General features: G+C 41.5%; 1 protein-coding gene and 1 long non-coding RNA gene across 3 annotated transcripts in view; one reads left to right on the forward strand and one right to left on the reverse strand.

Annotated features, from left to right (window-relative positions):
- Positions 1-589: 589 nt before the first annotated feature.
- On the forward strand, positions 590-2295 carry LOC132220625 (uncharacterized). The gene is made up of 2 exons (XR_009449825.1): positions 590-1306; positions 1539-2295. It is a non-coding gene; the product is annotated as an uncharacterized LOC132220625 (long non-coding RNA).
- COPA (COPI coat complex subunit alpha) overlaps positions 1795-14857 on the reverse strand; it is a 41022-nt gene continuing 27959 nt past the window's right edge. The window contains exons 15-33 of one of the 2 annotated variants that reach the window (XM_059673899.1): positions 14519-14658; positions 13891-13976; positions 13642-13780; positions 10656-10818; positions 10407-10553; positions 9450-9639; positions 9234-9329; positions 8010-8098; positions 7258-7381; positions 6329-6418; positions 6046-6155; positions 5569-5643; positions 5352-5420; positions 4663-4799; positions 4235-4421; positions 4036-4146; positions 3571-3732; positions 2731-2925; positions 1795-2450 (exon numbers count right to left, since the gene is read on the reverse strand). In XM_059673899.1, coding sequence (XP_059529882.1) covers positions 2391-2450; positions 2731-2925; positions 3571-3732; positions 4036-4146; positions 4235-4421; positions 4663-4799; positions 5352-5420; positions 5569-5643; positions 6046-6155; positions 6329-6418; positions 7258-7381; positions 8010-8098; positions 9234-9329; positions 9450-9639; positions 10407-10553; positions 10656-10818; positions 13642-13780; positions 13891-13976; positions 14519-14658 — 2370 coding nt within the window. In that variant the 3' untranslated portion in view covers positions 1795-2390. The remainder of the gene's footprint in view (positions 2451-2730; positions 2926-3570; positions 3733-4035; positions 4147-4234; positions 4422-4662; positions 4800-5351; positions 5421-5568; positions 5644-6045; positions 6156-6328; positions 6419-7257; positions 7382-8009; positions 8099-9233; positions 9330-9449; positions 9640-10406; positions 10554-10655; positions 10819-13641; positions 13781-13890; positions 13977-14518; positions 14659-14857) is intronic. The other variant, XM_059673900.1, reaches the window with a different exon arrangement.

Genomic DNA, 14857 nt, shown 5'->3' on the forward strand with positions numbered 1-14857 from the left:
GAACTAATATAAATTCAAAGTAAACATCATTACATAAAAGGGTACGGTCTTTTTTTTTTTTTAGTTTTATTCATTTCAAACGGGCCGGATCCGGCCCGCGGGCCGTAGTTTGCCCACGGCTGTTGTAGACTATAGAGCAGCGGTGCCGCAGGCAGCATGTTAATAAGGAAAATACTAGATGGTAATTGAGAAAATTATGATGGAGTTGAAAACAAGCATGGATCTTCTTTTGCATTCTTAAACTTGCTTCTGCTTTTCTGTTTTACTACTGATACTACTACACCTCATCTCAGTATTTACTCACCTCTTGCCTTTCTAGTGTATAGTGAACAATGTTGTGAAACAGTAATTCACAGCATTTTTTTTTATAGCACTCTAGATTAAGGACATAATAGCTCTCCACTGTTTTTGACCAATTTCAAATTCTTGCCTGGTATTCACAATTTCACATTTATCCATTTTGTTTTCCCAATTCCATAAGCTTCAAGAAACATGGAAGGGGGCGTGCAGGAGGCAGCCGATCAATGATTCTCTCTCATCAATGATGTTTCTCTCTCTCTCTCCCCCTCTCCCTTCCTCTCTAAAAATCAATAAAAAATAAAAATAAAAAACATGGATAACTCACTTTTTTTTATATCCCTGAGTTCAGAATAACTCATATGTTTATATGCAGTTAATTTTGTACTTTAATTTTTAAAGTTACAGAAGTCTTTTTGGCCAAAATTTATTACCAACTTGCATATATTTACAGAAAGCATGGTTGTAACTTGAGACAGTGTTACCAAAATAAGGCAGGCTTAGTTTGGGGATACTTTAAGAAAGCAACTCCTAAAGCTAAAAAAATGTAAAGGACTATGCTCTTTTTTAAAAGACAATTTTTAAAAGATATGCTTTTATTGATTTTAGAGAGGTAGGGAGAGGGAGAGATAGAAATATTGATGAGAGAGAAACATTGATCGGTTGCCTTCTGCATGCCCCCCAGTGGGGATCGAGCCCCCATCCTGGGCATGTGCCCTGACCAGGAACTGAACCAGTGACCTCCTGGTGAATGAAATGACACTCAATCCACTGAGCCACACCAGCTGGGCAAAAAGATAAATATTTTAATCAAAAGACACAGCATGTTATTCTACTCAGTCTTAGCACATAGCAAGCAAAATACTATATCAGCACTGTAATCATCCTAATTTAATGTATTTATCTCTAATTAATCTTACATATGTATATTACATGTAAAACATCTAGAACAGTGACAGACATGATAGGTGCTCAATAAATACTGGCTGTAATTAACAACAGATGAAAGGTTGCAGCCGAAACCGGTTTGGCTCAGTGGATAGAGCGTCGGCCTGCGGACTGAAAGGTCCCAGGTTTGATTCCGGTCAAGGGCGTGTACCTGGGTTGTGGGCACATCCCCAGTGGGAGATGTGCAGGAGGCAGCGGATCGATGTTTCTCTCTCATCGATGTTTCTAACTTTCTATCTCTCTCCCTTCCTCTCTGTGAAAAATCAATAAAATATATTAAAAAAAAAAAAAAGGTTGTAGTCAATAATGGAACAGGGGAGCTATTTGCTTTCCACCATTCTCACAGCAGTTTAGTATATCCTATGAAAAATGTGTGCTTAGTTTTAAACAATGGGTATTTACTATTTTTGTAATTAACCTAGTTCTCCCCTAGTTCTTTTTCCTTATATAAAGTAATTATATAAGGAATGCTATGCTTTGGTGGGCAGCTGCATGGAGTAAGTGGGAACATGAAAGTGTCCAGGAAACAAACGGCAAGCCACAAAACTCTCGCAGTAATTTACTTTATTTAGTGTGAGAAACAACAAATAAGAACAATGATTATAAAAAATCAATAAAAAGTGACATGCATTTTTGGAAAACCAGACAGTTTCTTTTCTGACTTTAAATTTCTGGGCACAGGGTACCTGCCTGGAAGTTTAAAATGCAGGATGGTTTAGTTTGCTGTGACGGAGTAAAAGATGCTATCTTATTTATTACATCTCACTCCTTTCTGACAAGAAGGATACAAAGGTAGTAGGGAAGAAAAGGATTAACATTGAAGGAATTTACTAAACAAATGTTCACCTTTGCATTTTCATTTGTTTCTTGAAAGAGCTAAGCTGGGAAAGCAAGTCCAATTGTGACCACAACGTTAAGATTGAGAGAATGAAAGGTCCTCAGAGGCAAAAAATAAAAAAAGTCAAGCTGAGACATTTATTAGCCCTAGAACAAGAGAAAAGAACACTTGATTTTAGGGCAGGGAAAGGTAAATGTCAATTTGAAAGGTAGCTAAGGAACATGTTAGAACATAAAGACTAATTCTTGGGGTTGGGGTGGAGGCTGAGGGGAATATGGTGACTGACCCTATACACACAAAGGGGGCCTTAGCGAAACTGCAGAGGACTGATCCTTAAACCAATCACATCTTTGCCAACCTCTGTCACCTGTGGAAGAGGAAACAGGAAAAAGTTAGGAGTTTGAGGGGTTGAGACGCCTAGAAAGCTTACTCCCTCCACTCTTCCATGAGCACAGTCAAGTGCTTCGTTATTGTTAGTGTAGTGTGTAGTGTAGTGACTGACAAAGAGCAGTGGGAGAAGCTCTAGCTGTGTCCAGTATACTGCCTCAAGGTGGTAGGGGCAAATGCAAGAGAAAAAGGACCAATGTGCTTCTTCTCTTTCCCTTCCCCTCAATATCCTGGATGCATTTCTTGAGGACAGTACTTACTGTAGTGACTCTGCAGATTTGACCCTTGAATTCAGGGGAATAGCAGGCCCCACTGAGCGGACATTTCTCCACTGGTTTCCCACGGTAGATGGGCTGATAAGATGCAGCACAGATGTCGAAAGGGTTGTGCATGTCGTAATTAAGTTGGTAGGCATCTGTGGGGTTCTTCTCACAGGCTGCCAGGATTTTCCGGGTCTAAGAGAGGGAAGGCATATTTTATTTAAGAGTACTCAAAGCTTCACACAACTCAAATGATCTCATCTTTATGGTTTAGTAGTTTCTTTGGGGCAGGATGAAATTGCACTGAATTCAGAATACAACCTCTGTGCAGGACATGTATGAAGGGGTAATAATGACCATTCCTGTGGTATCAGGCTTTTCCTTCTCAACATCAAAGAAGTTGCCTGGATCTAGACCCATATTCCTCTACCAAGTCTGAGAATTATCAGGGTCGGGCCTGAGTTAGAACTGGCTTCCATTGCCCAAGAATGCTTTTGGAGAACATAATGGGACATATATGTGGGGGTTAGTGATGGTGGTACTGGGAGATCTTGAGCTTAAAGTCAGGCATACGGTTATTTTCAGGTGCAGTGGAGCTATTCTAGGTTGCCAGTCACTCTCACACTGGTGCCATGTCTGAATAAGTTATTAGTTCAGTTTCCAGGAACAAAAGGAGATGCCCATGCCAGTAAGTAAAAAGAGTCAAATTTTGTGGCTGTTTTTGTTGAATATCATTCCGTTTATTCTGTTTATTTCAGCAGCAAGGGCATTGGTCTACTACTCCCTCCATGTAAGAGCAGACCTGGTTCTTTTATGCTCACGGACGGAGTTCCTATCTACCTGTTGAGCCACCTCTGGCTTGGGTCCAAGTTCCAACAGGCGCCGAGCAAAGGTGGCAGCTGTTTTAAAGTTCTTGAGCTTGAAGAAGAGGTTGAGGGCTGTCCGCAGCACCAGGATCATGTGCACAGGCTGCAGGTTTGAGTGGGTGAAATAGGCTGCCATCTGGTGGACAGAAAGGGGAACACATGAAAGGCTGATGCTACCGTTGAGATAGGTCACGCATAGTTGGTACACATGCATTTAAAAAACCACACAAATAAAAACAGGACTGGTAAAAAGCAGGGAAGTCTTCTGCTTCCTAGGTATGGAGGACTGAGATGAGGAAGAAGGGTGGAGAAATGCATTCTCTTCTCACAGAAATGGGACCAAATTTCTCTTACTCCCCAGATTGAGATCTGGGTTCAGACGTAATGGAGGGAAAAGGGAAGGAAACCTCTTTACTGCTCAGAGGGCCACAGATCCTACCTCACAGGTGCGTTTCTGCTGTTCCAGACTCTCCTTGGGCAACTTCTTCCTTTCTATCTCCATGGACAAACCCACAATGTACTCACGGCAAATGGTGATGAGCTGTTGGGCCTGAAGCAAGGGGCAAAGGAAGATCATGGTACAGAGGCAGGAATGTGGGGGTGCCCATGACTAGGACAAGTAGGAGACCCCTCCTAACCTCTGCAATCTCCTGTTTATTGTCCACAACAAGGAGCGGCACACTGAGTAAAATGGAACGGAATTTTTCCACAGCCTCCTCGAACTTGCCCACTGTGGTGAGCTGGTAGCACAGTTGCAACCGTTGGATGAGGTCATTAAGTTTCAGGCCCACAGCTGGTACACCATTCTTCAGTCCTGCATCCTTCCTAAAAATGGAAAAGCAGGAAGAAGATAGACAATAATTAGGAGCCCACTGGGACTCAACTACTTTTTCTGGCAACATAATCACTGTGAAAGCAGTAACCAAACCTCACAGAGTGCCAAGCCAAAAATCTTTCCCTATCAGGAAACCCCAACTTTGGAGAAATTGTGACTGTCCCTGAGGCTACCACCTGAAATATCTAAACCATGTTGGAACAGATAAAAGTCAGGAACAAGAGGCCTTACCAATTACGATTAGGGTAGCCATACATGGAAGGCAGGCAGGGCAGAGCCTGATAGGTGGTACGGCCTCGGGCGTAGGTCTGCATGAAGAGTTGCTTGTAGGGGCCAAACTGAGTTACCCCCACCTGGTCGTGAAGGAGCTGAAATACAGGAAGCAAGAAACATAAGGATGTTTCTCCTACCTACCACTTAAAAACCAATTACCTTGGGCAAGGTACTTAACTTCTCTGTACTCGTTTCCTCACCAGTAAATTACACTTACTTACAGGACCTACTGCATTTAACAATGCCTATTAAAGCATTTAGGATAGAGCCTGGCACACAGTGAATAAGTGTTAGGTGTTACAGTTGTAGTGGCTGTTATCATTGCTATTGAACACATGCTTAGTGTTCAAAACATGTACCTGCTCATGAAGGGATGCTTACTTCACTGACGTGAGCCAGAAAGCAGGCTATAAAATGAGTGGAAGATGGCTGGAAGGACTCACCTAGGAGATTACTGAGCCAAATGGAAAGCAGGTAAGAGGAAGGCCTTATGAGATAAGTTTCCTCAGTTAAGACCAAGGGTTTCCATGGTAAATACATGCCTGTGCCCTGTGGGTGGGATCATTTCCATTTGGGCGAGCCAACCATCTCCCTGGGACTCTGGTTGAGACACACTCAACAAAAGCCCAAGTTCCTTTAAGACTTACCCGCATGGCGGTTTCAAAAGATCCTGCCAGGATGTGATCAACTGGAAGCTGAGAGTTATTGCACCAGGTCTAACAAAAAAACAGAAAACCCAAGCCCAGTGAAAGCTTGTTCTTACTCTTCCCAAACTATCCTACTCTGCATCAATACTCCTGACACATCAATCAATGATCGCCTGCTCAGAAACACTCTTCCCCACAGGGCTGCCTCCCTGCTTACCTGAGTTGGGCTGGTTCCCTTGGTGGGGGGCACAAAGAACCCATCCTCAGCCCCACCAGCTGCAGGGGGTATATCCTATGGGAAAAACAGAGAGTGAGTCACTTTTTTCAAGCATTCTGTCCTGATAAATCTTAACAGAGCATGATACCTGGTTCCCAGTCTCTACTGGAGAGGAGGGGTTGTGGCTGTGGGAAAAGACACTCAAAATGGGAGCAGCTTTACAAGTAACAAAATGATACACCAAAGCGCGCTGACAAAAAGCCTGCTGCCTTTCCATAGCTGCTGCGGGCACAACACTGGTTACCTCATTCTTTCTTCTTTCAAATGGGAGACAAAGCATCAGATTAGGAGGGTCTAGACCCCCTTCCTTTTGGGGACCTCAGGACGGGGTGGTGATGGGGGGGGGGGGGCCAATAAGGCCACTGGCTTCCACAGGGAGGAGAGCGAGAACTTTACAAGGGCAAGAATTCCACATACCAGCTCAGGCGGGAGCTCCAGATCTTCTTCTACCTCCCAGCCACCTCCTTCTTCCTGTCCCTTCCCAAGAGCGTCATCCCCCAAACTGTCTGAAGCCTCCACAAACCCATCTGTAAGAAAAGGCCAAGCTCAGAATAGATCCCGGTAGTGACAAAATCTTAGCCAAAGAAAAGCAAAATGTTGAGATCCTTATTAGTCCCATGGTTTGGGACCCTGCAGAACTGCCCACAGCCCACTCCAGGGGACACATCTGCTCAGACCAGTCCTAGAATAGTATTCTTACCTTCATCCAGCTGCAGCTCTGCATCCTCTCCCCAGCCCTCAGTACCAACAGTGTCAATGTCAATGTCAGCAGCCAGTGCTCCTCCCTTCCCTGCAGAGGAAAGGACAAACAGAAGCTGGTTACAGTCAGGCAAGTGTGAGATGTGGCCTCCTCTGCAGGCAGCTGAATCCTTACAAAAGCAGGCGATAAGGTTCTGTCTCCTTTTGTTTTTGTTCATTATTTATAATATGTAAATTATGCTTTCAGTAGGTTTCACAGAGAGAGGGAACAGAAAAGAGGGGAAAAACTGGCCTTCCAGCTGCCAAAAACTGCCTCTTAATCATTTAACTTACCAACCTTTGGCTACAAACTTTAGAATTTCTTACTGAGATCTTTGCTAAGTTATCACTATAGTGTGCACAGGGCATGAGGACATAGGGTTGGTTAGAGGAGCAGAGCTGGGAGCAAAATGCCTAAGGGTCTACTTAAGCTGTAAGTCAGGAGAAATGACTTAGTAGACATATCCAAGAAGAAAGGAGGAGAGTTAAGGGTGGGTGTGGTGGCACACATCTGCATATACCCACATGACAGAATTTGAGGTAGCTGAATTTATACTTTTAACATTGTACGTCATGAGTGATAAAATACTCAATGGAGAGTATTAGTATATATATGGTAAAACCTAAGGAAATACACCAAAATGCTAGTAGTGGTTGTTAGAAGCATGAACTAAGACATCTTTTTCCCCACCTATTTTCCAAATGTTAAGGATCTCATAACGTTTTTTAGATTTTAAAACACTGTATACCATAACTCTGGCATCTCAGTGCTCCATGAGGTTTCATACAGAAAAAAAAGGACAGATGAAAAGGAGAGGAGAGCCGATGGTACTCCCCAGGACAGTTCTCCACAAAACAAACAACAACAATATGGGAGCAGTGAGCACTTACCCTTGCTGGCAATGGAGCCTTCAAAGAACCCTTTGGACACAGTCAATAAGGGCCAATTGGTATCCAATGGCATGATAGGTGCAGGTGGCTGGAGCAACTTGGCATTAGGGTCAATATCTGGAATCTGAAAGATAGAAGAAGATTAAAAGCAAACAACTCTCAGGAATCATGTAGGGGATAGTTATAGACCCTCAGTTAGGACAGTGACATTTGTAGGTTTAAAATGCCCCAAGATTGCCAGGCTGGTGTGGCTTTGTGTCGACCCATGAACCAAGAGATCATGGGTTCGATTCTTGGCCAGGGCACATGCTTGGCTTATAGGCTCAATCCCCAGTAGGGGGAGTGCAGGAGGCAGCCAATGTTTCTATCTCTTTATCCCTCTTCCTCTAAAAAAAAAAAGAAAAAAAGAAAAAAAAAATCAATAAAAACATATTTTAAATGACCCAACCCCTGCCTATGTTTCTCAGTGGTTAGAGCGTAGGTGTACACACTGGAGGGTCGCGGGTTTGATTTCCGGTCAAGGACACATACCTGGGTTTCAGACTTGATCCCGGACCCTGGTTGGGGTGCGTGTGGGAGGCAACTAATCGATGTGTCTCCCACATCAGTGTTTCTCTCTTTCTTTCCCCTCCCTTCTACTCTCTCTAAAAATCAGTGGAAACAATGTCCTCATTCCTTGGGTGAGGCTTAAAAAAGAACACAAACGTCCCAAGATTCCAGAGTTAATGAGAGACACTCATGTAACGACTCACTGTCTCCTTCTCTGGGTCAAATGTCTCCTTCAGGCTCTCAGCTTCTTCATCTAAGCCATGGGTAGCAGCTGTGAGGTAAGCCAGTGACTCTGTAGAGAAAACGGACTGTGGTTCAGGCACATCCAAGTGAATGCTGCTGTGGGTAGGCAGACTCAAAGATGCCTCCCCAGTGATCCCTGCCTCCAGGTATTCAAGTCCTTGCATTATCCCATCCCCTTACGTGTGGCTGGACTTGCTGACTTGCTTCTAATGAACAGAAAGAAGTAATGAGACATCAATCCTGAGATTAGGAAACAAATACTGTAACTTCCATCTTGGGTGCCCTCTCCTGTTCACTTGCTCTGAGGGAAGCTAGCTGTCGTGAGTTGCACTATGGAGAAGCAGAAAAATGCCATCTCCCAGCCAACAGCCAGCAGGGACCTGAGGACTGCCTATGCACGTCGTGAGCGCCGGAGCAGATGCTCCCCCACATGAGCCTTGAGATGTCTGCAACCTTGGCCAACACCTGGATTGCACCCTCATGAGAGACACTAAGCCATGTTGAATATGAAAACAGTCAGTGTTTGTCATTCTAAACTACTAAGTTTGGGTGCAATTTGTTACATAGCAACAGATAACTAATACAGTTGCTTATCTTTAAGATCTATCATTAATGTTGATGAGAACCTGGGAATCACTGCTGACTCCTCTGTTAAACATCCCACATCTAGTCCTTCAATAAACCATGCTGATTCTACCTTTATCATTGGTCACCCCTTCACTGCTAGCACATTGGTCCAAACCACATCTTGTACATTTCTTGTTCCCTGACGTATCTCACATGCTAGTATAATGCTTGGTATATAGTGACATTTAAAAAATATCCCTTGAATATATAAACAAAGAATAAATGAGCAAAACCTCCAGAATCGAATTAAAAGAATAAAATTCGAATGGCATCTAACGAACTGCATTAACTAGGGTGCCTGCTCTAGGACCTTTTACAACTTCTAACTCCTCCATGACTATTAAATATGGTCCTAAGAGTGCTTGGACAGACTGAATATCCTGGCTGTGCCTCCATTTGGCTTTGAAGAAAGTCTCTGAGGGTGGTAGGAGCATATTGTCTCTTCTGAAAAACTGCCAATGAAGGCAAATCCCTCTCTACTACACCAGATAACTCACCATGAAGAGAAAATACTTCCTAAGGCCCGAAGGAACAGGGGAGTCTGGGTGGATACTCACTCTGCCCACAGTTCTTTAGGATCCGCACCCGTTCTGACACATCACCCAGGTACAGGGCATTCTGATAATGGCCACTCATGTCCTTTCGGATCTCAGCTGTACCAAGTCAGTAACAGACACCAAGTTAGGTCTTCTCTCTTAAATTCTCTCTCTCCTCTCTAGCTTCCTCCTTCCCCCAAGGACCCCTCTTCCCATCCTTAGTTTCTGGGGCCTCACCAATCTTCATCATCTTGCGAAGTTTCTCTAAGTTGCCAGTGATAAGATAGAGGAAGGAAAGTTTGTCAAAGTTTTTGGTGCGCTGATAACACATTTCCACAATCTGGTGGTTCCCCTGTAGCAAGGCCACTTCTCCCAGCTTTTCCCAGCAGTTCTTGTCATCCAGTGCTTTGGCTGCTTCCAGAGCAATCTAAAGAATCCCCAGGGTCAGAGTTAACAGGATGGGCACTGTGGCTCCAAGCCAGGACTACAGTCAGTGTTTGCCTCTAAATACACCTCCCAAAGAACTTTCAGTCACACCTAACTTTCAGCCTAATTGTACTGAAAATCTTATTAACAAATATAACCCCTATGGAGCCATGGATAGAAGAATTACATCACATTGTCATCAGAAATTTAGTTTTTACAAAATTACTTCTTCGCAGTTGTTGATACCATAGAGCCAAATCTTTCTTAGCTATGTTACTAGTATTTCCGACCTGCCAAGTCTAAAGGTCCACAGGGGCTTCAGGAAAGACAGAAGAAATAATAAAAGAAGGAAGTTCTAAACTGAAAAGTCTACATTCCTAAGCCCTCTCCCCATTTAAAAATAATGCCTACAGACTCTAGGGCCCAACATTTAATGAGTACTCTTTCATCTAAGCAGCCAATCAGCAAGTCAAATGTCAAGAAAGTAGATTTTTCTAATCCCATGCTATCTTGCCCCTATTCTAAATTTACTGAATTCAAACTAACTGAGCATAAACAGAAGTGCTGTGGCAGAAGCAGACAGGAAAAAGTAGAAACGGGCAAACAGCAACAGAAAGATGGTTATAGCTAACACCTAAAAAAACCAAAAACAAACCCAAATTCTATTATACTTGCTAAAGAAGCAAGCCCAGAATAATGCCTTCCTAATGCCACTCTAACCCTTACCTTCTCACATTGTTATGGAGCTTAAAACCACATTGTTCTCACCTCAATGTTTCCACACTCCAGTGCCAGACTAAAGCGAGTTTTCTCGTCCTTGACAAAATGCAGTGCCACTTCAGGATAGCCCTTCTTCTGGAGATAAGCAATAATAGACTGGCCTACTAGTTTGGCATTTCTTACCATGTGCAGTACCTAGACATTTGGGGCGGGGTAGGATAGGAAATAGAGATTACTTATAGGAAAAAAGGAATGCTTCCCATCTCAATACTCCTAGCATGTTTTCTTCTTTCATACCTCATCATATTTTCTGTTGATCAGGGCCAGCTTGAACTTGAACTCGGTAGGATCAATGGTGAGCACACGAGGACGACACTCCCTATCTAGGCAATATACATTATTGCCCTTCACCCTTGTGACATAGATGGGTAAATCCAGAGTTCGAATGATCCCATAGTCCCTAAGAGGAGTCAGAGAGCACAACTTCCAGTGAGTGAGGGGGGAAATCCAGCCTATAAAGAAATGGAACAAGCCTAGACACAGCCTTTATCTTCTCATTACCCTTTTGTCTAGTGCCATTTGCACAATGGTATAGATGGGAAGTGATTCAAAATACAGCAAAATTAAATGCCATGCTTATTTATTTTATTCTTTATTATGAAGTGGGAAAGATAGAGCAAATAGTATGATTTTTCTTCATAAACTATTTAGGAGTTAACAGACATGGCAATAGGAATCCGACCTAAAGTTAACTGAAGTTCTGATATATAATTACTAGGCCACTATGGATAATTAATTCCTTCCTTATAAGGTATAAGAGAAAGTAGAAGAGAGATAGATGTGAAGAGTTCTGACACACACACATAAAAAGATAAAAAGCATAAAATATTTTAAACTGAATGAAAACACAAAATTAAAACTTACAAGTATAAACAACATAATATTTGATGGATAATTTATAATGTTAGATGCAGATGCTGTATTAAAAGAAATACTAAATGTATATATTAGGAGAAAAACTAAAAATTAATAAGCACCCATCTCAAAAAATTTTTTTAAAAGTTAAACCAAATAATGTACTTAGAAGAAAATAATAGCCCTAGCTGGTTTGGCTCAGTGGATAGAGCATCAGCTTGTGGACTGAAGGGTCCTGGGTTCGATTCCAGTCAAGAGCACATGCCCAGGTTACAGGCTCTATCCCCAGTAGGGGGCGTGCAGGAGGCAGCCGATCAATGATTCTCTCTCATCATTGATGTTTCTATCTCTCTCCCTCTCCCTTCCTCTCTGAAATCAATAAAAATATATATTTTTTTAAAAAAGAAAGAAAATAATAAAGCCAAAAGTAGAAATTAAGAAATTGAAAAAAATACAATAGAGAAGTTTAATAAAGGCAAAATGTGGATAAAACTGATAAAACCTCTTTGAGACTAATTAACAAAAAAAGAGGTCTGACACACAAAGAAATGATAAAAAGCATAAAATATTTTAAACTGAATGAAAAGAAAAAGTTTACAAAATTAAAACTTACAGGTATAACTAACATAATATTTGATGGATAATTTAGTGTTAAAGATACTGAGTCCCCTATACTTCAAGCCATACACAAAAATAAACTTCAGGTAGAGGGACCTACCTACAAAAGGCAAAACTATAAAAACTCTACAAGAGAATAAAAAGAATACCTTTATGATCTTGGCGTCAATAAAGAGTTTTTAAATAGGATAAAAAGTTCAATACCCATAAAGGATAAGATTCACAGATTCAACTACATTAGGAACTTCTGCTCATTACTAGTAAAAGTTATCATAATGAGAGTCAAAAGACATGCCACAGAATGGGAGGAGATACTGATATCTGTAATACATAGTCCTGACAAAAGACTGACACTCAAATACAGTTGACCTTTGAACAACACGGGTTTGAATTACGCAGGTCTAGTTACACAGATATTTTCAATAAATACTGTAAATGTATTTTCTCCTCGATTTTTTAAAATAAAATTTTTTCTCTAATTTACTTTATTAAAGACTACAGTATATAATACATATAACATACAAAATATGTGTTAATCAACTTATTTACATTATCAGTAAGGCTTCTTGTTAACAGTAGGCTATTACTGGTAGTAGTTAAGTTTTTGGAAAGTCAAAAGTTAAGCAAGGAATTTCAACTTCGTGGGGGGTGGTGCCCCTAGCCACAGCTTTCAAAGGTCAAGTGTACATAAAGAACGCCTACAAATGATCAAGGATAACTCATTAAAAAGAAGAAGAAAGAACGTGAATGGAATTCAAAGAGGAAATCCTGATGGATGGCCAAATGAAAAGTTGCTTAATCGTATTAGGAATCAGAGAATAGCAAAGTAAAATTACACTGAGATATTGTTACACGCCCACCAGATAAACAAAAATCCGTCTGATAAAGGAAGGTGTTGGCCAAGATGACAAGCAAGGAAACTTTTATAGTACAACCACTTTGGAAAGCAAATTCACATTACCTAGTAAATGTAAAGATATGCATACCCTATGACCCTGCAGTGTTTGCTCTGGGTAGATACCTAAGAGAAATATATGTGCATATGCACCAGAAACATGTAAAAGAATATTTAAAAGAACATTGTCCCATAATAGCCCAAAACTAGAAATCACTCAAATATTCCCTAGAGTAGAACTGGTAAAATGTGGTATATTTGTATAATAGAATATTATACAACAATGAAATAAATAATATTAAAGCTATATCATGGATGAATGAATCTTAAACAAAATATTGAACAAAGCAAAATATGAAATAATATATTCAGTATGATTTTATTTACATGATGTTCAAAACCAGGAAAAATTAAGTCATATTATTTTAAGACACAAACTGAGTGGTAAAATCACAAAGAAAAGCAAAGAAGAAATTATCATAAAAGTCAGAATAATGTTATCTTTGGGTGGAGAATGAAGGGGGTTGTCAGCAATAATGACCAAAGGGCTTCTGGGGTGTCAGAGCTGTTCTATTTCTTGACTTAGGCAGCAGTTGTACAGATGTTTACATAACTATTTGCTATTGTCTCTCTATAAAATCTGTATAATTTTCTATATTTGTGTCGTATTTCACAATTCTAAAAGAGTTGAACAAAGAATGTTCGGACGCCCCTAGCACATGTATGTCTAATATGTTAGACAAAGCTTTTCCATGAAGAAAGTTCAGGGAGGAGTTCAGTTACATCTCTTGAGACAGGACAGTGATTTCAAGAAGCCACCTTCTCCCAAACTGTATCTTAGATAAAGTAACTTACCCAGTGGTGACAGCATATTTGATGTGGTTGCTTGTCGTATAGATAAATACCCCACTCTCATCCCAGGCCCCACTCTTGACACGAATGTTCTCATGAATGTTACACAGAGCCTCCAGTTTGCGGTTACAGATCACAATGGCTGTAAGAGGCAAAGGGGATGAGTGCTCTGCTAGATAGGGTGAGTGGACTTGCAGGGATAGGGAGGGAAGGACTGGCTTCCACATCAGGGTGGATATAATACAGACTTACCATGTTTGGCCAGTAGAGCTACATGGGACATGTCTGCTGACCAGATAACATATTTCACCTTGGAAATCTTCACAGATGCCAGAGTTCTGGGACCAAAAGAGAAGGGCAAACATGAGTACACCTGATTCCTTTGTCCCAGGTTAAGACCTACCTTCTTCCCATCTCCAAATTAATGTAAACTTCAATTTCTTAAAGAGTACCAAAGAGACATTCTCTGTATTGTAGCTTAGTGACTTAAACATTTTAGCTCACACTGTACACTTCCTCCTTCTTCAACTCCCTCATTAATGGGCCTTATTTCCATTATTAGGGATTTTATACGTCTGTTTTTACCACTTGACTATAAGCCCCTTCAAGTACAGAAACTGCATTTTTCATCCCTAAGTCCCTAGCATTCTACATCCCAAGAGCATTCTTTGTTCAGGTTCTAAAAATAAGTAAGCCCCTTATTGTAACGTTATGCATATGTACAGGATGGAGAGTCACACAGGAGAAACACAGCTCGGAACCGTAGCCCAAGAAGCGATCAAGCCAAGAGGCAAACTCACTTGGGGGAAAAAGCTCCCACTAAAGACGTCTACTCTCCCCCACTACACGCCTGTCTGCTTAGGGGCACCCGGCACGTTACCGCTTCTGCTGCACGTCGAAGAGTGTGATGGACTCTGCGTCTCGAAGCAGGAGGTTGCCTGTGCCGGCGTAAAAGATCTCATCACAGTTGGGGACCTGAACTTTTTTGGTGATTTCATTCTTTAGATTCTTGATCAGAAGCTGAAATGACAGTTAGAGGGGGCTTAAGAGAAGCGTGGGTATATAAAATGACAACAGCTGACAATGTCCCGCGGCCATTGTTTCTTAGCTTCAATAAACGAGGCTTGGTGTGTTTTTTCCTGTCCAGGTTAATCAGCCGTCTTGGTAAACTCTCCAACCAAGATTCTCTCCAAGGGCCCTGAGAGCTTTTTTATTTTCT

Source organism: Myotis daubentonii, chromosome 18 (assembly GCF_963259705.1).
Source record: "Myotis daubentonii chromosome 18, mMyoDau2.1, whole genome shotgun sequence".
NCBI classification, from domain to species: Eukaryota; Metazoa; Chordata; class Mammalia; order Chiroptera; family Vespertilionidae; genus Myotis; species Myotis daubentonii.